Source organism: Lissotriton vulgaris, chromosome 7 (assembly GCF_964263255.1).
Source record: "Lissotriton vulgaris chromosome 7, aLisVul1.2, whole genome shotgun sequence".
Taxonomy (NCBI): Eukaryota; Metazoa; Chordata; class Amphibia; order Caudata; family Salamandridae; genus Lissotriton; species Lissotriton vulgaris.
The window spans coordinates 1,742,234,964-1,742,261,458 of NC_141695.1; the positions used below are offsets into that span (position 1 = coordinate 1,742,234,964).

General features: G+C 46.1%; 1 protein-coding gene across 2 annotated transcripts in view; it reads left to right on the plus strand.

The window, feature by feature from the left end:
* Positions 1-26,495, plus strand: part of LOC147706549 (alpha-2-macroglobulin-like) — a 163,197-nt gene that overhangs the window by 65,841 nt on the left and 70,861 nt on the right. For both annotated transcript variants that reach the window (XM_086933016.1, XM_086933014.1), the window contains 3 exons: positions 4,861-4,975; positions 10,333-10,442; positions 14,576-14,737. In XM_086933016.1, coding sequence (XP_086789142.1) covers positions 4,861-4,975; positions 10,333-10,442; positions 14,576-14,737 — 387 coding nt within the window. The remainder of the gene's footprint in view (positions 1-4,860; positions 4,976-10,332; positions 10,443-14,575; positions 14,738-26,495) is intronic.

Genomic DNA, 26,495 nt, shown 5'->3' on the forward strand with positions numbered 1-26,495 from the left:
AGCAGCATGGGCCCAAAAGTGACTGAGTGAAATCTTGTAGATTTCACTCAGCCACTTTTGGGAGGCGTTCCTGCAACGGAACGCCTCCCCCTGCGATGGTACGCCTCTTCTGGCGCAGGGCTTTACAACGTGACGCATCTGGGAGATGCGTCACGTTGTAAATACCCCGCACCATGGCGCTTCTTTTGCACCGCCGCTGCATCACAAAAGTGACGCAATGGCACCGTAAAAGCAGTGCAAGGGGCTTGTGAATCTGCCCCGTACCATCTGACTTTTTTACTTTTATGAAATGAGTTTGCCAGCCAGGCAAAGTAGGAAGCCTCCGGTGAGATGAACTCCAGGAGGCTGTGTATTCTGGTTCCAAGATTCTGCTGATGGTCCGAGCCTTGATCCAAAAAACACTAAATTGAGCAAACCTGGAAAACTTGCCCACTAACATTGCATCTTTGCCAAGGTACCAGTGCACTTTGTCTCTGTCTTCCAGAGGTGCAAACACTTTGGAAGGTCAATGTTAGACCTGTCAGCCCTAAGGTAGCCTACCCCCAAACTTTGGCCTTCATCTTCCCATTTTTGCAGTTCTTGTTTTGTTTGCCTTGGGACTCTATGCAGTTTACCACTGCTGACCAGTGCTAAAAGGCTTGTGCTCCATCCTTTAAACATGGTAAAGTTAGCTTACACCAGGTGGCATATTTCATTTATTTGTAAGTCTCTAGTAAAGTGGCATCACCCGTATACAAGGCCTGTAAATTAAATGATACTAGTGGGCCTGCAGCACTCCTTGTACCACCCACTTAGGTAGCCCTTTAGAAATGTCTCAGGCCTGTCATAGTAGCCCACCAACAACCTCCAGTATGCGCCAGGGGGCTGCCTTGCAGAGACGTGTAAAGAGGACACGCCCCTTTTTACACCTCTCTGCAATGCAGCCCCCTGGCGCATACTGGAGGTTCCTGGTGGGCTAGTTGGTCCCCAGGGACCCCCAGTATTCAAGGGGAATTAGTTCCCCCTCTGCAAATGCGCCAGGGGGCTGCCTTTCAGAGACGTGTAAAGAGGCCACGCCCCTTTTTACACCTCTCTGCAAGGCAGCCCCCTGGCGTATACTGGAGGTTCCTGACCCCCTAGGCCTGCTCAGGGGGTCCCACAAGGACCCCAAGGCCCCAAAACAAAAAATACCTGGATATGCGCAGGGTACGCGTACCCTGCCGATGCCCAAAAAAACCATTAAGGCACCAATCTGCAAACGCGCCCCCTGGCGCATTTTCAGAGGGGGAAATAATTTCCCTTGAATACTAGGGGTCCCTGGGGGCCAAGTAGCCCACCAGAAACCTCCAGTATGCGCTAGGGGGCATACTGGGCTACTACTACATAGTTTAAAAAATGTAGTAAATCAGTATCAAAAAATATAACAAGTAATACATTTAAAAATTGTCATTTACAAAACCTTCAAAAGTCACTGAAAAAAACAAAGGTTTCAGGCCTGATATAGTTAGGAATTAGCATTTAAAAAACCTTTGAAATTCACTGAAAAAACCATAGGTTTCAGGCCTGATATAGTTAGGAATTAGCATTTAAAAAACCTTAGAAATTCACTGAAAAAACTGTAGGTTTTAGGGGTGTTATAGTTAGCTGGACATTTCACTGGTAAAAACCATTGAAATTCCTCCAATATAGTTAGTTGTACTAACTATATCTTGCGCGCCCGCAATCCACTGCTGATGATGTCACATATTACATCATTCATGACATGGTCAGTGACATCACTGATGACATCTCAAATGACATCACCGATAACATCACTGATGACATCATCCATGTGACGATACACCTCATCATACACTAGTATAACCTTTCATCACTCACAGTAAAATACAGAGTACCATATTTGAATCCATTGACACACCAATACAAGTTTCTAAAAACCCACTCAGTGATTCCTAGATCTATACACACATCTAATCACTTACCTACAGATTCACTCATACATGCAGTCAATGATCAATAGAACACTATCAAATATACTTATACACCTATATCGACATTACACACCAGCACACATCGTATTCACTTATAAAGTCATTCTATTCACTTATGTAAACAATGGATCATACTTACATTTACTTAGCTATACACTTATACAAACACCACTTTATCTATTCATATAGATAGTAAATTATACCTAGTGTGTTATAAAATCACTATTACAAGTATACAGTTATCCATACAGTCACACATACAATCACTGAGTCTTATGTATACTTATTTATAATCAAGAACTGACATATACATTGCCTATTATTTTTCTACTTAGTTGGACATGTACCATTAAGAGAGATATTTGCTCATTGCCACACCCATAAAGATATTCACTCACCCAAACAACTGTTATAACATGTGGTCTTAACGTCATATACCTACTAAATCAACTATTCACACATCTTTGGGCAGTCACACACCTCCCACCGAACCACATACACATTCACTCTCCCATATAAATACTCAGTTAACTAATCAATAAGTAATATAGACTTTCAAATAGCTAGTAACCAACTGGAGAAGTTGTTTTTACAACAACTGACAAAGTGATACAGATGTTCACACAGTTTAGTCACTATCCACTATGTTTAGAGAGACACTTTAAATTAGTCAAGTAAACAGTCAGTCACACTGCTACTAAATCCTCCATCCAGATATTTATATTTATATATACACTCATTCTTCAATGCAAATTGCTATATATATATAATACATATTTAAATAACGAAGCAAACCACATTCACTGGACGATGTCATCAGTGATGTCAACAGTGATGTCATTTGAGATGTCATCAGTGATGTCACTGACCATGTCATGAATGATGTAATATGTGACATCATCAGCAGTGGGTTGCGGACGCACGAGTTATAGTTAGTACAAATAACTACATCGGAGGAATTTCAATGGTTTTGTACGAGTGAAATGTCCAGCTAACTTTAACACCCCTAAAACCTACCGTTTTTTCAGTGAATTTCTAAGGTTTTTTAAATGCTAATTCCTAACTATATCAGGCCTGAAACTTATGGTTTTTTCAGTGAATATATATATATATATTAAAGACTAGCAGCCCGCCCCAGCGTTGCCTGGGGCAGAAGGGGGCTGGGGGTTGCATTTTTAGACCGGGGCCAGAAGGTGGCTGGGGCAGCATGTTGTCGAGCGGTGCACCCGCCGACTCCCTCCCGCCCCCCGCCTCCAGCCTCGGCCCGCCTCCAGCCTCCCGAGTACCGCCCGACTCCCTCCCGCCCCGACTATTTTCTTTTCATACCTGACCTGCCGCTCCTCTTCTTCTTGTCGCCACCAGTGCACCGCCGCCTCTTCATGTCGTCGCCGCCGCTACTCACTGCACCACTGCACCACCGCCCTGCCGCTCCTCCATGACGCCGCCTCTCCTCCATGACGCCGCCGCTCCTCCTTCGTCATGACGCACGTCGCGTCACGGCCAGCGCTAGGTCCCGGCCGGCGCTACTTTCAGGGGACTACTTTGTTTTTTAAAATTAATTTTTTTATTTTGCTTTTTCATTTAAATTTATATAGCCTATGTCCATCTACACACCCTGACATTTTCAAAGATGTATCGGGTGTGTAGATTGGCGCTGTGGTTCCTGAGATTACCTTGCCAAAAGGTGCAAGTTCTCTCTTTATAATAGTAGTATAGATAAACAACTTTTCCCCCAACATTAAGGATATTAACATTGAAAATGCTGTCATTGAGGGGAATGCCACATCGTACTGAGAACACTATTACAAAGTATTATGGGTAAAGTAGTCCGATTATGGATTGTATGGAAAACTGAGTTATAAAGTTGGAACTTCTCTTAAAAATGATTGCACGATGCAACAAACGTGGGAGTTCAACTACTAAATGAACCCTGGTTGTCAAAGTGCGTGTACTTTGAAAAAACAAATAACATTGATAAAGGTTACTTTAAAACCGATGGTGCATGTGGTGCCCCCTTTGTTGTCTACTACCACAGCATATTTAAGTTTAGAACAACTGAGCCTCTGGACTGCATATGATTAAGGAAGTTTTAAGCTCGAAACGCGTTATGCTGCACTCTCTGACTGCTGTCCATGAATAAAAACAAATTTTGATACTTACTTTTCTGAACTGTGGGCTTCTTTATGCTGGAACTGCAGCATGGTTGACGTATGGAATGTTGAGGCGGTGAAGACGCCAGGAAGGCCCGACCCGCTTGGAAGGACGCCTTTCTCGTATATCTCGGGAGACGAGTTGGCCTAATGGCAATGGCGTTCAACCTCAAATCTGGGGCACCGGGTACGAGTCTTGACAAGGACGCATAACATCCTGTGATTCTGAACAAATCACGTAACCTCCCCATACCTAATGGAAATTAATGTGTCCTCATGTACCGCAACTTGTGCTCTTGTAAAGCGCTCTGATACCCGATACCTTCGGTTCAAGTTTGCGCTATATAAAACTCCATAAAAATAATATATATTTATTTATAATTGTATTGATTTTCAATAATGTAATTTAATTTGACATTATTACCAGTTGGGGGTGTTTAAGACCCTACCTCCAGCATTGTTGTCCATCTGTGTTGCTGGGTTACTACTGTCTCTTTTTTTTGGCAGCAATCACACTCTGGAGTGGAGACATGTAATTCTATACTTTCAAGTAACTTTACACTTGGATTTTGTGAATCGCCAAAAGTAGTAAAATTATTCAAAGTGTAATGTAAACTACAAGTATAAATTACTCCCAAGTGTAAGTTACCTTTGCGAAAAGCCCTGTGAGTGTGGTCAGGGACTAGGACTTATTTCAAAATGCCATTGTATTAAAATAATTTGATCCTTTCTGCATCCAGGTGGATAACAAAGGATGCTTCCATGAAGTGGTATCAACAAAAATCTTCCAGATGAAGCGTTCAGGCTACGCCAATCAAATCCAAGTGACGGCTATCATGGTGGAGGAGGGGACAGGTACAGCAAGCATAAAGTAGAACTGACAATGATAGCAGTTGTGAATAGACTACTCACCTCAACCAGCAGAGGAGAGGAAGGGAAGGCACTGTAAACATAATGTACACAGCTAAAACTGAACAATAGATGTACAACACTTAGGGGCTGATTACATTGTAGCGCATATTGGGACCACCTGTCTACAAGGCAATGGTCCCATAGGGCAAATTTCAATGCAAATGCCACCCTGGAGGTTGCACTACCCATGTTTTGCATTGCGGCGGCGGCGGGTGCTGCACTCTGCAGCACCCGGTGCAAGACAAACCATACACGCCACACATATCCCGGTGCGGTGCCTGCCACATGATGCAGGGATATGTTTGGGGGCACCATTGGTGCTCCTCAGTGCGCACAGCTCAGGGCCAGGGGGAAAGAGGGGCCTGCTATGGGTCCCCATTGTCCCTTTCCACCAGCCTTTCCATGGTGGATGAACCGCCACGGAAAGGTGGCAGGGAGGGTTATTGTAATCCCTATGCCTGGTAGGCACCGCCACAATGTCAGGGAATGCAGGTCCTCAGCTGAACCGGTGGGCTCAAGGAGCCGGTCGGATGCATGGCGGTCGGTCTTTTCAACCGCCAGGGAACCACCCGCCATTGTAATATTGCGGGCGGTGATGATGGCAGTGAGACCGCCACCAATGGGGTGACGGTGGCGGTCCCACCACCATCATAATCACCCTCATATTCACCACAGCCAGGGCAGAACACAAAAGGAGACAGGTGAAGTAAAAAATAAAGTGGCACTGAGTGTAATGGGGGATGTAGGTAGAGTACTCACCAAACCAAGCTCAAAGGGTGAAAAGAAACACACTGTAAAAATGATGTCAAGTTAAAATAAATAAAAGTTGTACATTGCTTATTTACCACTACTAGGAAAGGTGAGAGGAGGAAACAGGTGGTAGTAAGGATATAGTAGAAGTGACAATGATGAGAGATTCAGAGAGAGTACTCACCACAGCCTGCAGGGGGGATGGATGGGCAGGTATTGTAAGCAAAAGGCAAAGCTAGAAGGAGTAAAAAATACACATGGCTTATTTACCACAGACATGAAAGACGAGAGGAGGCGACAGGTGCAATAAACCTAAAGTAGAACTTACAATAATGGGGGGCTTAGATGGAACACTCACCACACTCAGCAGAGTGGATGGAGTTACAGCTACTTTAAACATAATGCAAACGGTGTTCATTGCGTATTCACCATAGTCAGAAAGATGAGAGGAAGGGACAGGTGCTGTAAACATAAAGTGAAACTAGCTATAGAGAGAGATTTAAATGGTCTACTCACCACAGCTAGCGCAAGGAATTAAGAGACATACACTGTAAACATGATAGACAAGTGACATTAATGTGAGTCATATGTGGTTCATTTGCCCAAACCAGAGAAACAGAGAAAGGGACTGGTAATGTGAACATACTTTAGGTATGGCATTAATGAAAGATGTATTTTCAATACAGCTGCGTTAGAGGAGTATGGGGCAGTTACTATAGTCAGAATATAGAATTGACATAAGTAAAATATATGCATAGTGCTTTGCCGCACAAGGATAGCGGTGACAAGTACTGTAAACATAATGTCAAACTGACATGAATGAAATGTGTTCATATTGTATTCACAACAGACCAGGAGTATTGGAAGTGACTAGTACTATAAGCATAATGCAGACATTATTGAAAGATGAATATTAAACACAGCTATTTTACAGGACTTAGGGTCAGTTACAATAGACATATTGTTAAATTGACATGAGTAAAACAAATGCATAGTACTTTGTCACAACAAGAACAGCGGAGACAAGTACTGTGAACGTAATGTAAAACTGACATGAATGAAAGTAGCTCATAGTGTATTGAGAACACCTACATAAGAGAAGAGGGTGAAAGGTACTATAAACATAATGCAGCTCTGACATCATTGAAAGATGCATATTGAACACAGTAAGGTCAGAGGAAAAAGGGAGAGTTACCATTTTTATTTATTTATTTATTTATTTTATATTCTTCTATAGCGCAAGAATAGACCCCCGGAGGGGTATCTCCGCGCTTTGCCAGTAAGTAAGTCCTCAGATGTTAAAAGAAGAGGAGAATGGTGCATTTAGAGAGAGAGATCAGTTAATGGGAAATAGATGTGTTTTCAAGACCTTACGAAAGGTCAGATGATTGGTCAGTGTCCTTATCTCAAGAGGCAGAGAGTTCCAAAGCTTTGGTCCAAGGTGGGCCAGGGCTCGCCCCCCTTGTCTGGCCTTTTTTATTCTGGGCACCTGCAGAAGTTATTGGTTCACAGAGCGCAGGGTTCGCCCAGGGGCATAAGGCAGGAAGATGTTGGCCAGATATTTGGGGCCTTTGCCTATCACACTTTTGTGAATTGTGCATAGGGTCTTAAATTGCACTTGTTTCCTCACTGGTAACCAATGAAGTTTGGTCAGCAGGGGAAGGGAGGGAGTCCTGGGGGGGGGGGCGTTGAGGACTATCCTAGCTGCCGTATTTTGGATTACTTGCAGTTTTTTGATCTGCCCTTCATTTGCTCCCAAAAGAAGGCCGTTGCAGTAATCCACTCTGCTGATGATTAATGCCTGCACTAGTGTTTTTCTATGGCAGTCTGGCAGGTAGGGAAACACTCTCCTTAGCATGCCGATGGCTCGGAAACAGGTGCTTGCCACCTGGTTTACGTGGTCCTTGTAGGTGAGTGTTTGATCTATTAACACTCCTAGATTTCTCACTGTGTTTTTAGGGCTAGGAACGGGGCCTAATTCCAGGGGCCACCAGTCCGGTGTCCAGTGTGTTGTTGCTTGCCCAAACAACATGACCTCCGTTTTTCCTATATTGCATTGGAGGCAGTTTGCTGACATCCAAGCAGATATTGCTCTCATTCCCTCTGCGAAGAATTTTTTTATCGCAGGTGTCAAATCTTTATAGGGAAAGAAGAGTTGGGTGTCGTCAGCGTACGACACTGGTGTAAACCCAAATGATCTTGCTAGGTTGGCTAGGGGAGCCACATACACGTTGAAAAGTGTAGGGCTTAAGCAAGAGCCCTGTGGCACTCCCTTATTGAGCTCCCTGTGGATGGATTTGTGGGAGCCCAGCCTAACCTCTTGAGAGCGTCCTGACAGAAAGCTTTCCATCCATGCCAATGCCGTGCCCTCCAAACCTACGTCTTTTAGTCGCTCAAGAAGCACTTTGTGAGACACCGTATCGAAAGCGGCGGAGAGATCCAACAGCACCAGAATCATAGAATTGCCCCCATCCAGTGCCATTCTGATGTTATTGGTCACTGTTTGGAGGGCAGATTCGGTGCTGTGGTTTGGCCTGAACCCAGATTGGGAATAGTCCAGGCCTTCCGTCGCTTCAAGGTGTTGTGACAGATAGGTGTTCACATGCTTCTCAGCTATCTTACTGATGTATGGTAAGAGTGAAATGGGACGCAGGTTGGAAAGGTCGGTCCATGGGGAAGCAGCTTTCTTACGTATTGGGTTTACTACCGCCCTCTTCCAGTCTGCTGGGACTTGTCCCTTCGTAAGAGATGTATTGATGACATTCTGTATGAAGGGGCCCAGGAGAGGGAGAAGAGGAGGAACCATCTTAGCAGGGAGAAGGTCGTTTGGAGACCCTGATTTAATGTGGGTAATAAGGTGAGGGAGATCTGCACTTTCAATAAGGGGGAAGTGTGATATGGGACTTCCACTGTCTTTGGGCAGGTTTGAAGGTATAATCCTGCTAGCACCATTCGTACTGTTATTGGCAGCCACTATTTTCTCGTATATAGTGTCAATTTTACTCTCAAAAAAGGACGATATCTCGTCACATAAAGTCTGTGAGAACTCCTCTGCGCTTTCACATGCGGCAGGATTAACAAAGTTTTGGAGGATTTTGAAAAGCTCCTTGGGACAGTTAGTGGCTTCTTCTAGTTGTTGCAGAAGGCGATTTTTCCTAGCCTGTCTGATGTTTTTATAGTACTGAGATTGAGCATGATGAAAAATCGTTCTAGTTTCCTTAATTATATAGTAGATAATTATATAGTAGATAAAATAAATTCATTATGCCTTTCTTACAGACAGGATACAGCAGGAAGTGACAGTTAGTGTAAACGTAACAGACAGGATACAGCAGGAAGTGACAGTTAGTGTAAACATATTGTAGAACTGACATCTATCATATACATGTTTGGAGAGGAGGAAGATACTGCTACTGGAAAGAAAAAAATACAGACCTGGCATTAAGAAAATGAATACCAATACAGTCTCTAATATGATGAAGTAAGGAACCCATATTGTATACACACTTTATTCTGAAGTGAATTATACAGTGACACAGACTTTGAGCCACAGTCAAAAAGGTGGATGAGATGGTGGGAACCATGATGTAGAGTTTGGAGAACCAACCAGATCAATATTGTAAACACCACTGCTGCTGCCTCACTAGACGTACAGTTGAAATCACTGATGGAGTGTTTTGCTGCGGCAGGCAGACATCATAGTTAAAATGCTCTTTGTATTTGAATTGCCAGCTGTTGAATACATGTAGTGCCCTCCAACCCCAGCAGGGCTCACTGAGAGCGACGGATATTACCAGGCCGCTTCCAAACAAGCATTCACCATTGCCCATTCTCCATTATATATTCTCTATTGCCTAATGTCATTCAGTATGCTCATTGTCCATTCCTCCCTTGCCAATCCTCTATAGTCCATTTTGCATTATACATTACCTATAGTTCATTGTTTATTCTCATTCTCCATTCTCTATTTTCGATTAACCATTCTGTATTCTCGGTTTTTTATTTAATTCACTAATCTCCGTTGTCCATTCTTCATTCTTTGTTCTCCATTGCCCTTTTTTCATTCCCCAGTGTCTATTTTCCATTGTATATTCTCATTCTTCTTTCTCCGTTTTCCATTGTCCATTCTCTGTTCACCACTTTCTATTTGCATTCACTATTCTCCATTGTCCAATCTTATTGTCCATTTTCAATTGTTTATTTTCCATTCTTAGTTTTCCATTCTGTATTCTCATTGTCCATTCTGTATTCTCCACTGTCTAATTTCATTCTCTGTTCCCTGTTGTCCAGCCTCCATTCTTCATTGTCCATTGCCCTTTCTCTATTGTCCATTATCTATTTTCCATTTTTTACTCATTATTATTTTTTCTCCGTTGTATATTCTCCATTTGTCTATTTTTGATTACTATTCTCCATTGTCTGTTCTTCATTCTTCCTCACTTATTGTCCACTCTCCATTATCTATTTTCCATTCTTAGTTGTCGATTGTCTATTCTCCAATGTGTGTTCCCATTCTCCATTGTCCTTTCCCTCTACTCATTCTCTTCCAGATGTTGAGATCTCTGGGGGAGGCTCCAGCAAGATCAGCACAACCATTACAAAAGTGAGGTTTCTGCACGTCGACCCATACTTCAAGTTAGGACTTCCTTTACATGGACAGGTTGGTATCTCAGGTGTACGCATCCTGGTCTAAATGCTAACTTGCATGAAACCCTTCCACATGGGCTGAAGAAGGTTGGTTTTACTTTTGTTGCTGTTATGTATATATTCTTTCTATATAACTACTTTTCCATCGTTTGAGATATACAAGCTACAGTGTTGACACCTGGAAAACCCACTGGAGATACAAGACCAGGGGATCACTTTTTCAAGTAGAAATCATAATAAATGCAATACAATGTTCACAACGTTTGGTACAAAAGGTTGGCTTTTGACTTTAGTCCTCTAGTCCAAATGATACCAGGGGTAATGTGTGCTAAGTATTGTGATACCATGGTATTGTTTTCAAAATATTGATGGTCGAAATATGAAGAAGTCACATTTATATAGGTATGGATGTATTTATTCAATTCAATTTACATTTCTTTTTTTAGATAAAACCATACCCATAAAAGCACATCAGGCACAATAATTTAAAAACATAAATACATAAGCATGATACAATCCATTAACATAGATCAAAAGTACACAATATATTTGAGGCACATATATTAAATATAAACTCATGCATAAAAGTGAAAAACGGTATTTATTATATTTAACTCCACATCCAGGTATCTATAACTCTACATCCATTTATTCTAGTATACATAGATCTACTCGATATATAGATGTGACGTTAAGGATATTAGAACATTGGAATGTTGGTACCTCCATTGAAAACAATGGAGTGCTCAGGGCTTAAAATGGCTGGTATAAGCCCGGAGCTCCAACATTTCAATGTTTCTTTGTTCACAGCTCTGGCTGTGAACAAAGGCTTCAGAGAGCCTGATGGGATTTCAATCCCCTTGCGCTCCCTGAAGGCTTTGTGTTATTTGTTAGAACATTCTGCCCTCTAGTGGCAGAATGTTCTAATAGCCTTATAGCCCTTCGTAGCAGTGCTATACCAGCAATTAAAGTCCCGCTGCTTTGTTAAAGTGCCTCGCCTTTGGCTCGGGCCTTTATTAGCCGGTATAGCCCGCTACGGCGGGCTACAAGGCTATATTAGAACATTGGAATGTTGGTAGCTCCATTGACAACAATGGAGTGCTCCAGGCTTATAATGGCTGGTATAAGCTCGGAGCTCGAACATTCCAATGTTTTTTTGTTCACAGCTCTGGCAGTGAACAAAGGCTTTATTGAGCCCGAGGGGATTTCAATCCCCTGGCGCTCCCTGAAGACTTTGTATTATTTGTTAGAACATTCTGCCCTCTAGTGGCAGAACGTTCTAATAGCCTTATAGCCCTATGTAGCAGGGCTATACCAGCTTTTAAAGTCCTGCTGCCTTGTTTAAGTCCCTCGCCTTCGGCTCGGACCTTTAACGCTGCAGCGGGCCTTTAATAGCAGGAAAAGCCTGCTACGGCGGGCAATAAGGCTATAGTAAATGTATCCTTACCTATACATACTTAACTTGGTGATATTTTGGTCATCAGTATTTTGTCAGTGGTAATGTGGAATGGCGTGCCAGATAGTTAGATGGCCTTGAGGCTCTTCTGCCTCTGCAGGACCATGAGTCTCTTCTGTCTCTGCCATCATGATATAAATGAAAACTGTAAACAATCTAACTAGTTCATGTATACATCTTTCCTGTTCCTATGGTACATAATGGAGTTGGGACAGGCTTGACTGTCCAGGATGCACTTCTGTCTCTTCTGCACTATACAGGTGGCCACTGATGACTATTATCAGTGTCTGACTCTACCACCCTCTCAACACTTTCTGAAAGGAGGGTACTTATCCCAGGAGATCTTGACATACAAGAAAGTTCTAAAGTCCCATCTCTTTGTGCTGCATGGTATGTTGCAAGAACAAAATGGTCAAATTATGAGGTTCTTCTAACTTCAGCATGTGGATTGGGTATACTTGGTTGACTATGTGTCCCCTCAGTATTAATTGGAGCTTGAGTGGGACCACATTTGATGATCCATTAATTACTTTGGTCTTTCCAATACTTTGTGAGAGAAGGGACAGGGACCTAAGGTACCTTCTGTTTCAATGTTACATATGTAAAGATGAGTACAATATGATGTGACTTATTTCATTTGCTTTGCCTTATAATGTAGCAATGCTCTACACAATGGACCTTGAATCTCTTCCTTGTGCACTATGGGCCCGATATAGGTCGCCAATTACTGGTCGGTAACGGCCGAATTCGGCCGTTACCGACCGGTATTTTGGAATTGACATGCAGGTGGCATTTAATTTACAGAATCGGTATATTTACCGATTCGGTAAATTTACTGATTCTGTAAAATACCGAATCGGTAAATTTACCAAATCGGTAAATACAGATGTAGGTGGCACTGGAAACAGTGCCACAGGCCATTACCGATTTGTTATTTACCATGTAATACTATTACATGATAAATAACGAATTCCAGTGTACATGCACATCTGTGCATGTACACCTGTGCCATGTGGCACACAGACATGCCCTAAGGGCATGTATGTGTGTCACATGGCACACAAGCCAATAACAGGAGTGCAACAGGGTGTCAAAGTGACACCCTGTCCCCCTTGTAAAATCGGTAATTTTTACCGATTCGGTAATTACTGATTCGGTATTTGCTATCGAATCCTATGGGCTTCAAGGCCCATCGGAATCAATGGCAAATACTGATTCGATAATTACCGAATCTTACCGATTCGGTATTTTTACCGAATATTTTACCTACATAGCAATTACCGAATAGTAAATACCGAATCGGTAAAATTCGGTATTTACCATTCGGTAATTTGCTATTACCTACATCTAGGCCTTAAATCATTAAAGAGAACAGATGTAATGGACTATATTTTTATGTGCCAGAACACAATTCAAGGGAGAGGTAGAAACTCAATAAAGCATATAAAGTATATCGTTCTCACACATGGTCAGAATTTCGTTCTTACATTATGAGTACCTTCTGCATCATGTATATCTCTCCATTAGTCAGCCTCTATTAGGCAAAGTGTGATGGGACAAATCTGATGGATCTTGAGTTGCATCTTTCTCTCTATTAGTATGTTTTTGGTAGATAGTAGGATAGTGAAATACATTGTCAACCTGGATTTGTAGCTGTATCTCATTTAGTCTCTGTTAGAGTGCAATTGGAATAGTGGTCGTGTTTCCCTATATTACTCTGTCTCTATTCCAAAATAAGATTGAAATATTCTCAGTCAACCTTGCATTGCATCTGTGCTCCATTAGTCTGTGCCTTCTTGACAGTGTGCGGGTGATAGATCTGAAGAACGTTGAGTTACCTTTGTCTCTCCATCAGTCTGTCTCGTTAGACACTGTAGTGAGGGTACATCTGTTGGACCTTGAGCCATCTGTGTCTGGCATTAGTCTGTCTCTTTAGACAGTGTAATGGGGATAGAGCTGATGGACCTTTATGTCTGTCATTCTGTACATGTGACCCAATGTAACATGGATAGACCCAATGGCTCTCTCTCCATGACCATGTTGAAAAGTGTGGTTAGAACATATACAGAACAGGGATGTATGACGTTACAACGCATACTTTTACTCCGCATACCATTACAACGCGGTATTCACAACGCATACCGTTACAACGCATAGCGCTTTGGGGTGCTGGATAGTGGTAAGTATAATTTACTATTCTAACTCCAGTCCCCGTAGACCCTAGGGAAGGTGTTGGATAGTAAATTAAACTTACCTCTTATCCTAGAGCGCCCCCCAGCGCAATGCGTTGTAATGGTATGCGTTGTAATGCCTGCGTTGTAGTGGTAGTGCGTTGTAAAAATTGCGTTGTAACAGGTGAATACCACAGAACAGACACTTGAATGACTGAGGGTTCCTCGTGTCTCTCTAAGAATGTTACTACTCACCAAAAGATCGGGTACCCTCATTTGCCTCCATCATTATGCAGACAATGAGTCCCAAGTTTTTCAGTATTACTAATTTCAAGAAGGTGTAATTATTATAGTACGTGATGGGGTGTCAGAAAATGAGGATGCAACGCAACTTTGTCCATTTCTTTTGACTAGTACATGTTACCACAACAGGAAGTGATGATACTAAAACATTCTCCGTTCAGCCAATAATGTTCTTGCTGCTGGAAGGCAACCCTATAAACATTTCTTTTTTCACAGCTCTTGTTGGAGGACTCTACTGGGGCCCCATTGGCCAACGAGACAGTGATCCTTTCTGTGGGCAAAGGAGACACCAAATTCAACTACACAACAGACCAGGAGGGCAAAGCGTGCTTCTCTGTTGACACCTCATCTCATACCTCCTTGACTCTCTCGATGCGGGTAAGCGAGCTCCCAGAATTAGAAATGGGGCAAAATCTAACAATTCAAGTAATATCATCATAGTAAAGAGGAGCAGTGGATGGGGATGTGGATTTTAAAACAACACTTGGTTAAACTTTACATGATGAACAAGTTCTTGGGAACTAGGAGACACAGTTATAAGTTATTGTAATTACTGAAGTGTGCCTTTTTTTCAAGTAACTATACCAAATGCACATGGACCATAAATATACATAGGCACTAACTGCAGCTCCAGAAAACAAACAGTGTAAACTGTCCCAAACTAAATATAGGCTCACTTACCATGGGGGGGGGGGGGACTTGTATCCCTCTCTTGAATTTTGTAAATCCCAAATATAAAGTCCATTGTCCTGGTCATCACTTTGAAAAGGGATATTGCCATTACCCCCGTCACCACATCTATCTATATATATAAAAACAAATGTATGTCTGTCTGTTTGTCCTTTATGCATTATTACACCATTCATCCGATCGGCATGAAACTTTGGGAAGTTGTTGAGTACACTGCCGCGAAAGTTTCTGGCAAGAAAAAAAAGAAATTTGTTAAATATCGGCCCCCTGCTCCCCAATGCCCTCATAATCTTTCCAATACTGAACGTTTACAGTTTCCGGTGCGACTCGCTTTTGCAATGACCATCAACAAAGCACAAGGACAATCGCTGCAAGTGTGTGGACTAGATTCGGAGAATCCGTGCTTCTCACATGGACAACTGTATGTGGCCAGCTCACGCGTCGGAAAACCTTCTGATTTATTTGTGTATGCACCAGACGGTAAAACAAAAAATACTGTGTATCCACAAGCGCTCAAATAAATAAACAGAATTAAAACATCACTTTAAAATGTTTTCCATATAAAAATGAATATGTTTCAATAAAAATTACACAATGTAAATTGAATGTTATCATAACAAGTTTCCTTACATTTCCTTTCTCCTGAGATACCAGCAACACGCAACGGGTAACCTAGTAATTTAATGAATTTGCTATGTCCTCCCTGAAAGAGGCAGGGCACCCTTATGGTGTGTTGGCAGCCAAGGAGTGTTGATAACAGCACAGTGTTTTCATGGCTATGGCAGGAAAATATTCCAAAGTGGAATCAGCTGAACAGTGATGTTGCATCAGGGGAAATCATAACAATATTCTACATTGCATGACAGACAATCTTTTGGTTTGCTTCCAAGGTCACTAAATGCCCCATATTGAAATGTCATCTTTGAATATCCTGGATGCCTGTAAAATTACAGAAAGGTTTGGATGAAGTCAGTGACACTGATGAGGTTTAGGCAAAATTCCCGATTTGCCAACATTAACATTTCCAACCCATTGTCAAATGCACCAGGAGGTCCATGCCCTAACCAAGCTAGTAGAACACCTGCTTTGCCACCTCTGCTTTTGGATCCATCAAAATGCCATCAAAGCAATATATGACTTACAGGCCATGCTAATCTCTGCATCTAGAGAAGAGGCTGCAGAAAAGATAGTCACCTGCTTAGAGTTGGAAATGTAAACATGGCCATATAAGAGCAAAGAAAAGAAAAGTAAAGCTTAGGACTATAATCAAGGGTACACTTTGAACAGCACAAGATGTCCATCGTCGCATGGACTCTTACCTTACTGATGGTGTCACATGGAATGCCGTCTCTTTTTATGATCTTCCGATTCTTATTAGAATATCTTTATTCGACTTTTTACAAGTCATACAAAGAACAAACAATGAAAACAAAGACAATTACATTTACATACAACACTTCAACCTACATTTTCCTAGAGGCAAACCATCTAGGCATTTGGAGTTAAAAAGTTATCTACATAATTAAAAAGGTTTTACATTTCATATTAATAATGCATGATAAAAAGCCATTAATTTTAAGGCGAGTTTTGGCCAACGGATTTCGCCCTTAGGCAGCTACCAAAAAATTTGCCATGCAAAAAGTAATACGTGGATTAGGTGAAAGTTGTAAAAAGAGCAAAGCCGGTCGCACCTGCGTGAAGCCCGCTTCTTTCAAAATAGGGAGCAAATGTTTCTTTCTCTGCTCGTGATACAAACTACAAAACATGACAAAGTGCAGAGTGTCCTGTACCGAGAAATTATCGCAGCTGCACGGAGGGGCCAGATCAGGCTTCTGCCAGCTCTTAGAAGAACCCAAATAAAAATGTAGCAAATTAAATCTAAACTTTATTAATAAAAACCTGTGATAAGGGAATGTGACAAAGCTCAGATAGGGGGCGAGTGAGGATGAGCTAACCAGAAGGCTATGGGCCCTTACCGCTGGTTTCAACAGTTCATATTCCTCCCGCTGTGCTTCCTGCCTATCCTTGAATAACTTTTTAATGAAGGCTATATCCTGTACCCTAATTTTATCTGGGGATGAAAAAAGTTACCGGCAACCCAGGTCTGTAAATGTTTTCCCTAAATAGGCCAACCATGGGATACTATTATATTTGTCCAGAGATAAGACGTCGAGCAGAATTTTGTGGTTCAAGGGGAGATCTTCGTTCGTCCACATTTTCAACCACAGAATCAACGGTGCCAGGCTCAAGGTATCTGACAGATAGGCTATGCCCACCTCTTTGTGAATAGAGTACGTTGGGGTTGACTGTGGTACAGAGAGCAGGGATCTGATGAATCTATTCTCTGCTCTCTGGATTGGGTCAAGATTTACATACCCCCACAAAGGGGAGCCATATGACGCTATGGCCACCGGTTTACTCATATAGATTTTTAAAAGAGCTTCCATGGGCCTAGCCCCTAGCTTACCAGCAAAACCCAGTACTGCTGAGGACGATCTTATTACTGCCAACCTCTTTGCTCTTATCTGAGGGCCCCAAGATCCTTTTTGGTCGAACATTACACCCAAATAGGGAAATGTGGTTACATTTGAGACAGGGACCCCCCTACAAAAAAATGATTTATGTCTTTTTTTGTTACACTCACGCCCCATTACCATCGTGTGTGATTTGGAGGCATTTACCTTGAGGTCCAGATTCTCCATGAAAGAACCAAAGGCGTCCAGGAGATGCTGTAGGCCTACCCAAGTGCGGGCTATCAACACTGCGTCGTCCGCATACAGGAGTGCCGGTATTTTGACACCTCCTGCATACGGAACATCAGCTTCCAGACCCCGCAGGTGACCGCCCAGTCCATTGATATAAATGGTGAACAGTAAGGGGGCTAAGATGCAGCCTTGCCGTACCCCCTTTAAGGATTTAAACAAAGGGGTACGTCTACCATCATTTGTTACTCGGACAGCTGCGAAGAGCTCCTGATGCAGGGTGGCCATGAACACAACCAACGACTCATCGATACCCATCTCAAGCAAGATCAACCACAGTTTTGTCCTATTAACCAGGTCGAAGGCCGAAGAGAGGTCCATGAATGCAAGAAACACAGAACCCTCCTTGGCCACGGTATATTTAGAGATGAGTAGGTGCAGGTTTATGCATTGTTCGATAGTCCCTTTTCTTTCTCTGAATCCATATTGTAGTTCAGACAACCCACCACAGCTCTCAACGTTCTCCCTCAGTCTGGCCAAAAGTACTCTACCCAGAATTTTTATGGTTGAGTCCAGAAGAGATATAGGCCTATAGCAAGCGGGATCATCCCGCTGGCCTTTATTTTTAAAAATAGGGACGATGGTGGATGTGGCCCATGAACTCGGTGCTTGGTTATCGTTAACTGCATTAAACACATTTGACAGGACCTCCGCCCACATTTTAGGTGAGTACATAAAGAAGTCAGCAGGGACGCCGTCAGGGCCAGGTGCCTTATGTCTTGTTGTAGCTAGTAATGCTTTTTCCACTTCTTCAGGGTTAAAAATGATAGGGTGAACGGCTACTATGGGCAATAGGGCATCTTTAGTTCCTTTATCCTCACCCTCATAAACATTTTTAAAATGATGCAGCCATTTTTCGTCGGTGATCACGCAGTCCATGGGATCATTTTTATCATCGGAAAATAGGGGCTGTTTGATAATCTTTCAAAATCTCCTGCTGTCCTTCAACACTGCCGCTGAGAGGAGATTTTCCCATGATTCACGCTTAATGATGTCCTTACGATTCTTTATGGCTGCCTTATAATTTTTCCTTAATCTAGCGATGTCATCTCCGACCCTAGGGGAGGATTTTAAGGCTACCAGCAGTGCTCTATGGGCTTTTGAACATGCAGAGTCAAACTAGCGCTTTTTCCCAGGAGTTCCTTTTTTTGGTTTGGCTAAAAGGTCCTTCGCCACCTGTCCACATATTGCCTCATACGCCGCTATTACTTCTTTACCTTGGGCACCGATTTTTTTACAAATATCCACCTTATCTTTTATTTTAGGGAAATTTTTTTCGTAAAAGTTCTCCGGGATCACTTTAGCCCATTTCAAACGTCTATCTTGATCGGAGGGCCTCAGGGGATGTACAGGTTTTAACGTTATTGGCGGTGCGCCCATCTGGGCTCCCCAGGCTACTTCAAGTAAAACAGGATTATGGTCGCTATACGGTATTGTAACTGTGCGATAATCCATAGTCCGGTTTAAAATGCCTTGTGAGACAAAGATGTAGTCTATTACTGATCCATGTTGGGTGCCAGTAAAAGTTGGCACCCTCGGGCCCCTGTCAGGTTCATACAAGTCGTAGTTAGCAAGAAATTCTTCTAACTCGTACCCCTCTGTGGAATGTTCAAAGTGGGGTCCCAAGGGGGCCTCCTCATCATCCTCATTGTCATTGTCACTACTTCCCTTACAGGCTAAGTTGCATAAATGAATGTTAAAATCACCTAATAATATTAACTCAAAAGCAAACTTGATATTCTGGAATACTGTGTTTAAAATGCTGTCTAGGTTAGCAACATTGCGACCTCTATGTTCGCTATTCCCAGAATTATAAAAATTTACGTAAATGGTCCTACTATTGTTGTTTATCACCCTTTCAACTATTAAAATGTTGACGGAGTCAGTATTGATCTGCCTATAGCTACCTTTCAAATCTAAAGAAAACATGGTTACCAGGCCACCTTTGGCTCTTCCCATACGACTGGGGACAGCGGGTTTAGTGAAACTGTTGAATCCGTCCCACCAAAAATTGGCGGATGTGTCCCACGTTTCTTGCAAAGCGATAATGTGATGGTTTGAGACGAAGCTCGAACAAGCGTTGTCCTGGCGTTTTGCATTTGAGCCTGCTATATTCCAACTTATGATTTTACATGGATCAGTTGGTGTCCTAAGCTCTTTTACTCCCACCAAGCACCCTTCAGCTGTTCGTGAGGATAAAGCCCCCTCGCTTGTTTCCACTTCAAGAAGGCTCTGTATAAGCTCTGTATTCAGGCTCAGCTTTTCACAGGCCTCCGTCTGATGTGATGACAGGGGGGGGTCGCACACTCGCGACTCATTGTTTTCTGAAGCTTCTCTAAAAAAAGACTCGCTGTGATCTTCACCAGTATAATATTGACCAGTATTTAATGATGGCATGTTTCTAGCCTCACTTTCTGAGTCAGTTCCAAGCTTAAGTCAATCGCAGTTGTTTAGGTCGGACAGAGGGCCGTACCTATTCCCCATTCCGCCTCCCCAGTCAAAGGGAGTGGCTACCTGACCTTGACCTATAACTGACGTATTCCACATTGGTTGTGGCGTGTTTGGGTGAAACAAGAACTGGTCATTTCTCATCCGTGGCACAAACCTATTTCTCCGGCCAATAAAATCATGACTCGGGAAGCCAGGACCCCATCCATTTGTAACTGGATCATATGGCATAGCAGGCCTGATATTTAGCTCTTGCGGGTAGTTAAATCTTCCAGACTCAAGGTTAGACATGGGCTGGAAACGGTCGTTAGGGTATCGAGGTCTAATACCCCCTTCCCAGCTGGTGGCATTGGTAGTTCTCTTGGCTTTAGGGGTGTTAAAGAAAGTGGCGAGCTGGGTCTCGCTAAAGAAAAATTTTAGGGTGAGGGGGATTATGGAACCGCTACGTGGTTGGGGTGGGAAGATATTGGTCAGAATGTTTGGGAGGACGTCCGCGTTAGCAAAGTTCATGATTACGCAGTCCCCCTTAAATTTTTTGGGCTTATTCCCAATCCAGGGTACCCTCCTGGTCATGACAATATCCCCTGCTAAACTATCCAACCCTTGCTGTGCCATATGCATATTAGTAGTGAGCCAATGTAGCGCTTTATCTTTCAGACCCTGTTTAGATTCTATTTTATCTTGTGATAAAACAGGGACATTTGCTAGTACAAGCACTACCGGGGAGGCTTCCAGAATGAATTGGGCTGAGTCATCTTCTTGTTTTGATCCTGCTGTGGCGGCGGTTGTTGTGGTGGGAAAGACTCCTACCGCTGCTTCCTGTCTGGGTGCCGATATTAATGGAGATGGTAGTGGCTGCTCTTGTAGGGTGGTCTGTGATGCGTTCACAGTTGATATGACCTCCGCATCTGTGGGCACCAATTTTGTAACAAGAGAGGATAAATTCTCTACCTCTTCGACCAACTTACTATGTACTCCACCCACCTTTTTGACCTCTGATGTTAATTTGTCCAGTTTCCCGATCAAAGGCTTAATGATTGTCCTGATCTTAATGTCAATCATTTCTTGTATCCGATTAAATAGATCATCATCAATAATGCGTCTTGACTCCTCTTCAACGTCAAACTCCAACTTTTTTCACGTTAAGTCTTGGGGGTGGGGTGGCCAGCTTTTTCCTACCTTGTTGTTTCCCCCCCCCGCTTTGACTGAGATTTTCTACAAGATCTCACAGCCCTTGGTGCGGGCTGCTCCGGTGATAAAGCATCTTCCACTGTAACTATCCGGAGATTAGAGTCAGGACCAGTGTCAACAGACAGATCTACTAAAACGTCAGAATCTTCTTCCTCGCTGACATGATCTTGTGGGATAAGATCTGATCTACTTATTGAGGGAAACTCTAGCGGTATATCCAACGTCGCTGTGATTGGTGCGCTTGAGGCGCTTGAGGACGGGCTTTCTGGTGCCAGGACTGGGGATTGGCTCAAGCCTAAGGATTGCCTTCTCTCATTAATGATCTTACTGACCTTTTGTATGACATAGGAGTCCATGGTATTGAGTGACTCAGTAGCAACAGGTGCCCGTTTCTTCCCCATGTTGCCTACAGGCTATAGCGAATAGGCAGAATGGATGAGCGGTGTAACAGGGTAGGGGTCAAGTACGATGGGCGAATAACAGCTATGCGATGAGATATAGTCAACTTTGTACGATACCTTGTTGATACCAAGCAGTGGACAACAGGGGGATGGCCTCGCCTGGCCTTCTCAGGCCTCTGAGGGCCACAGAGAGCCCGCCCTTTGCCCGGGCTTCGCCCCGGGCGTCCCGCGACGCGGAGGGCTCGCTTCCTTTGAAGCCCCTCCTGTCGCATTGAGCGCGTCAGGGAACGCGCCGCCGCAAAGGCTCACGGGAACTGTAGTCCCGAAGCGACGGCGCGACTGGCGGCAATGAGGTGCTGACGGCGCTGGTCCAAGGGTGTGCTGCTGGCTCCAAGGTCCTCGTGGCTCCTGCTCCTTTGGCCACTCGAAGGGTAAGCCTCAAACTGCTCCGCAACTTGACTAGTCAGGACCCCCCCGCTCCGCCGAGGGCTCGCTTCCTTTGAAGCCCCTCCTTTCGCGTTGAGCGCGTCAGGGAACGCGCCGCCGCAAAGGCTCATGGGAACTGTAGTCCCGAAGCGGCGGCACGACTGGCGGCAATGAGGTGCTGACGGCGCTGGTCCAAGGGTGTGCTGCTGGCTCCAAGGTCCTCGTGGCTCCTGCTCCTTTGGCCACTCAAAGGGTAAGCCTCAAACTGCTCCGCAACTCGACTAGTCAGGACCCCCCCGTTCTGCCGAGGGCTCGCTTCCTTTGAAGCCCCTCCTGTCGCGTTGAGCGCGTCAGGGAACGCGCCGCCGCAAAAGCTCACGGGAACTGTAGTCCCGAAGCGGCGGCGCGACTGGCGGCAATGAGGTGCTGACGGCGCTGGTCCAAGGGTGTGCTGCTGGCTCCAAGGTCCTCGTGGCTCCTGCTCCTTTGGCCACTCGAAGGGTAAGCCTCAAACTGCTCCGAAACTCGACTAGTCGGGACCCCCCCGCTCCGCCGAGGGCTCGCTTCCTTTGAAGCCCCTCCTGTCGCGTTGAGCGCGTCAGGGAACGCGCCGCCGCAAAGGCTCACGGGAACTGTAGTCCCGAAGCGGCGGCGCGACTGGCGGCAATGAGGTGCTGACGGCGCTGGTCCAAGGGTGTGCTGCTGGCTCCAAGGTCCTCGTGGCTCCTGCTCCTTTGGCCACTCGAAGGGTAGGCCTCAAACTGCTCCGCAACTCGACTAGTCAGGACCCCCCGCTCCGCCGAGGGCTCGCTTCCTTTGAAGCCCCTCCTGTCGCGTTGAGCGTGTCAGGGAACGCGCCGCCGCAAAGGCTCACGGGAACTGTAGTCCCGAAGCGGCGGCGCGACTGGCGGCAATGAGGTGCTGACGGCGCTGGTCCAAGGGTGTGCTGCTGGCTCCAAGGTCCTCGTGGCTCCTGCTCCTTTGGCCACTCGAAGGGTAAGCCTCAAACTGCTCCGCAACTCGACTAGTCAGGACCCCCCCGCTCCGCCGAGGGCTCGCTTCCTTTGAAGCCCCTCCTGTCGCGTTGAGCGCGTCAGGGAATGCGCCGCCGCAAAGGCTCACGGGAACTGTAGTCCCGAAGCGGCGGCGCAACTGGCGGCAATGAGGTGCTGACGGCGCTGGTCCAAGGGTGTGCTGCTGGCTCCAAGGTCCTCGTGGCTCCTGCTCCTTTGGCCACTCGAAGGGTAAGCCTCAAACTGCTCCGCAACTTGACTAGTCAGGACCCCCCCGCTCCGCCGAGGGCTCGCTTCCTTTGAAGCCCCTCCTGTCGCGTTGAGCGCGTCAGGGAACGCGCCGCCGCAAAGGCTCATGGGAACTGTAGTCCCGAAGCGGCGGCACGACTGGCGGCAATGAGGTGCTGACGGCGCTGGTCCAAGGGTGTGCTGCTGGCTCCAAGGTCCTCGTGGCTCCTGCTCCTTTGGCCACTCAAAGGGTAAGCCTCAAACTGCTCCGCAACTCGACTAGTCAGGACCCCCCCGTTCCGCCGAGGGCTCGCTTCCTTTGAAGCCCCTCCTGTCGCGTTGAGCGCGTCAGGGAACGCGCCGCCGCAAAAGCTCACGGGAACTGTAGTCCCGAAGCGGCGGTGCGACTGGCGGCAATGAGGTGCTGACGGCGCTGGTCCAAGGGTGTGCTGCTGGCTCCAAGGTCCTCGTGGCTCCTGCTCCTTTGGCCACTCGAAGGGTAAGCCTCAAACTGCTCCGAAACTCGACTAGTCGGGACCCCCCCGCTCCGCCGAGGGCTCGCTTCCTTTGAAGCCCCTCCTGTCGCGTTGAGCGCGTCAGGGAACGCGCCGCCGCAAAGGCTCACGGGAACTGTAGTCCCGAAGCGGCGGCGCGACTGGCGGCAATGAGGTGCTGACGGCGCTGGTCCAAGGGTGTGCTGCTGGCTCCAAGGTCCTCGTGGCTCCTGCTCCTTTGGCCACTCGAAGGGTAGGCCTCAAACTGCTCCGCAACTCGACTAGTCAGGACCCCCCGCTCCGCCGAGGGCTCGCTTCCTTTGAAGCCCCTCCTGTCGCGTTGAGCGTGTCAGGGAACGCGCCGCCGCAAAGGCTCACGGGAACTGTAGTCCCGAAGCGGCGGCGCGACTGGCGGCAATGAGGTGCTGACGGCGCTGGTCCAAGGGTGTGCTGCTGGCTCCAAGGTCCTCGTGGCTCCTGCTCCTTTGGCCACTCGAAGGGTAAGCCTCAAACTGCTCCGCAACTCGACTAGTCAGGACCCCCCCGCTCCGTCGAGGGCTCGCTTCCTTTGAAGCCCCTCCTGTCGCGTTGAGCGCGTCAGGGAATGCGCCGCCGCAAAGGCTCACGGGAACTGTAGTCCCGAAGCGGCGGCGCGACTGGCGGCAATGAGGTGCTGACGGCGCTGGTCCAAGGGTGTGCTGCTGGCTCCAAGGTCCTCGTGGCTCCTGCTCCTTTGGCCACTCGAAGGGTAAGCCTCAAACTGCTCCGCAACTCGACTAGTCAGGACCCCCCCGCTCCGCCGAGGGCTCGCTTCCTTTGAAGCCCCTCCTGTCGCGTTGAGCGCGTCAGGGAACGCGCCGCCGCAAAGGCTCACGGGAACTGTAGTCCCGAAGCGGCGGCGCGACTGGCGGCAATGAGGTGCTGACGGCGCTGGTCCAAGGGTGTGCTGCTGGCTCCAAGGTCCTCGTGGCTCCTGCTCCTTTGGCCACTCGAAGGGTAAGCCTCAAACTGCTCCGCAACTCGACTAGTCAGGACCCCCCCGCTCCGCCGAGGGCTCGCTTCCTTTGAAGCCCCTCCTGTCGCGTTGAGCGCGTCAGGGAACGCGCTGCCGCAAAGGCTTACGGGAACTGTAGTCCCGAAGCGGCGGCGCGACTGGCGGCAATGAGGTGCTGACGGCGCTGGTCCAAGGGTGTGCTGCTGGCTCCAAGGTCCTCGTGGCTCCTGCTCCTTTGGCCACTCGAAGGGTAAGCCTCAAACTGCTCCGCAACTCGACTAGTCAGGACCCCCCCGCTCCGCCGAGGGCTCGCTTCCTTTGAAGCCCCTCCTGTCGCGTTGAGCGCGTCAGGGAACGCGCCGCCGCAAAGGCTCACAGGAACTGTAGTCCCGAAGCGGCGGCGCGACTGGCGGCAATGAGGTGCTGACGGCGCTGGTCCAAGGGTGTGCAGCTGGCTCCAAGGTCCTCGTGGCTCCTGCTCCTTTGGCCACTCGAAGGGTAAGCCTCAAACTGCTCCGCAACTCGACTAGACAGGACCCCCCCGCTCCGCCGAGGGCTCGCTTCCTTTGAAGCCCCTCCTGTCGCGTTGAGCGCGTCAGGGAATGCGCCGCCGCAAAGGCTCACAGGAACTGTAGTCCTGAAGCGGCGGCACGACTGGCGGCAATGAGGTGCTGACGGCGCTGGTCCAAGGGTGTGCTGCTGGCTCCAAGGTCCTCGTGGCTCCTGCTCCTTTGGCCACTCGAAGGGTAAGCCTCAAACTGCTCCGCAACTCGACTAGTCAGGACCCCCCTTATTAGTTAAATAGGTTCACATCAAGAGAATGTCAATAGCTTCACCCATGACTACCCGTAACTGTCATTAGAGTAAATCCACACCATTCAAGGTGCATTCATGCCATTTAGGTCTTCTATGTGGGATTCAAGCCAGATTTGTGCTAGTCAGCATCAACATGGGTCCTCAGGCATTGCTGTTGATCAATGGAGGGAGACCTTTCCTATCCCCCTGCAGAATCTGGGACGTGCAAAATAGATGCATCTAAGATCCCTGCCTACATTTCTTTTGGGCCTGCATTAATGTGTGGGTATTATTAAGCAGTGGCTTAACTATGATAGTGTGCATTGTTTGTTATACCCCTTTCTACCTGATCTTATGATTATCCTCTTACTGTTTATTATGTTCTTTTATGTCAATACTGTTCTGGAGCTGCCATTACATTTATCCAAGGAGCTCCTCAGAGGGAACTCTTAATATTAATGGAAACCCCTCAGCTTAAGGCATGCAGCTGGAAGCTAAAGACATATCACATTGTTTGTAATGTAATGTAATGTAATGTAATGGTGCATTTGTACCGCGCAGCTGTCGCTCCAAGGAGCATCTATGCGCCACTGTTGACCAAAAGATCTATACCACGGTCAGATTGCTTATGGTAGATAGTCCAGCTATCACACTAGTGCTCTAGCGCGGGTGTCCTGTAAGTAAAAGATCCAAG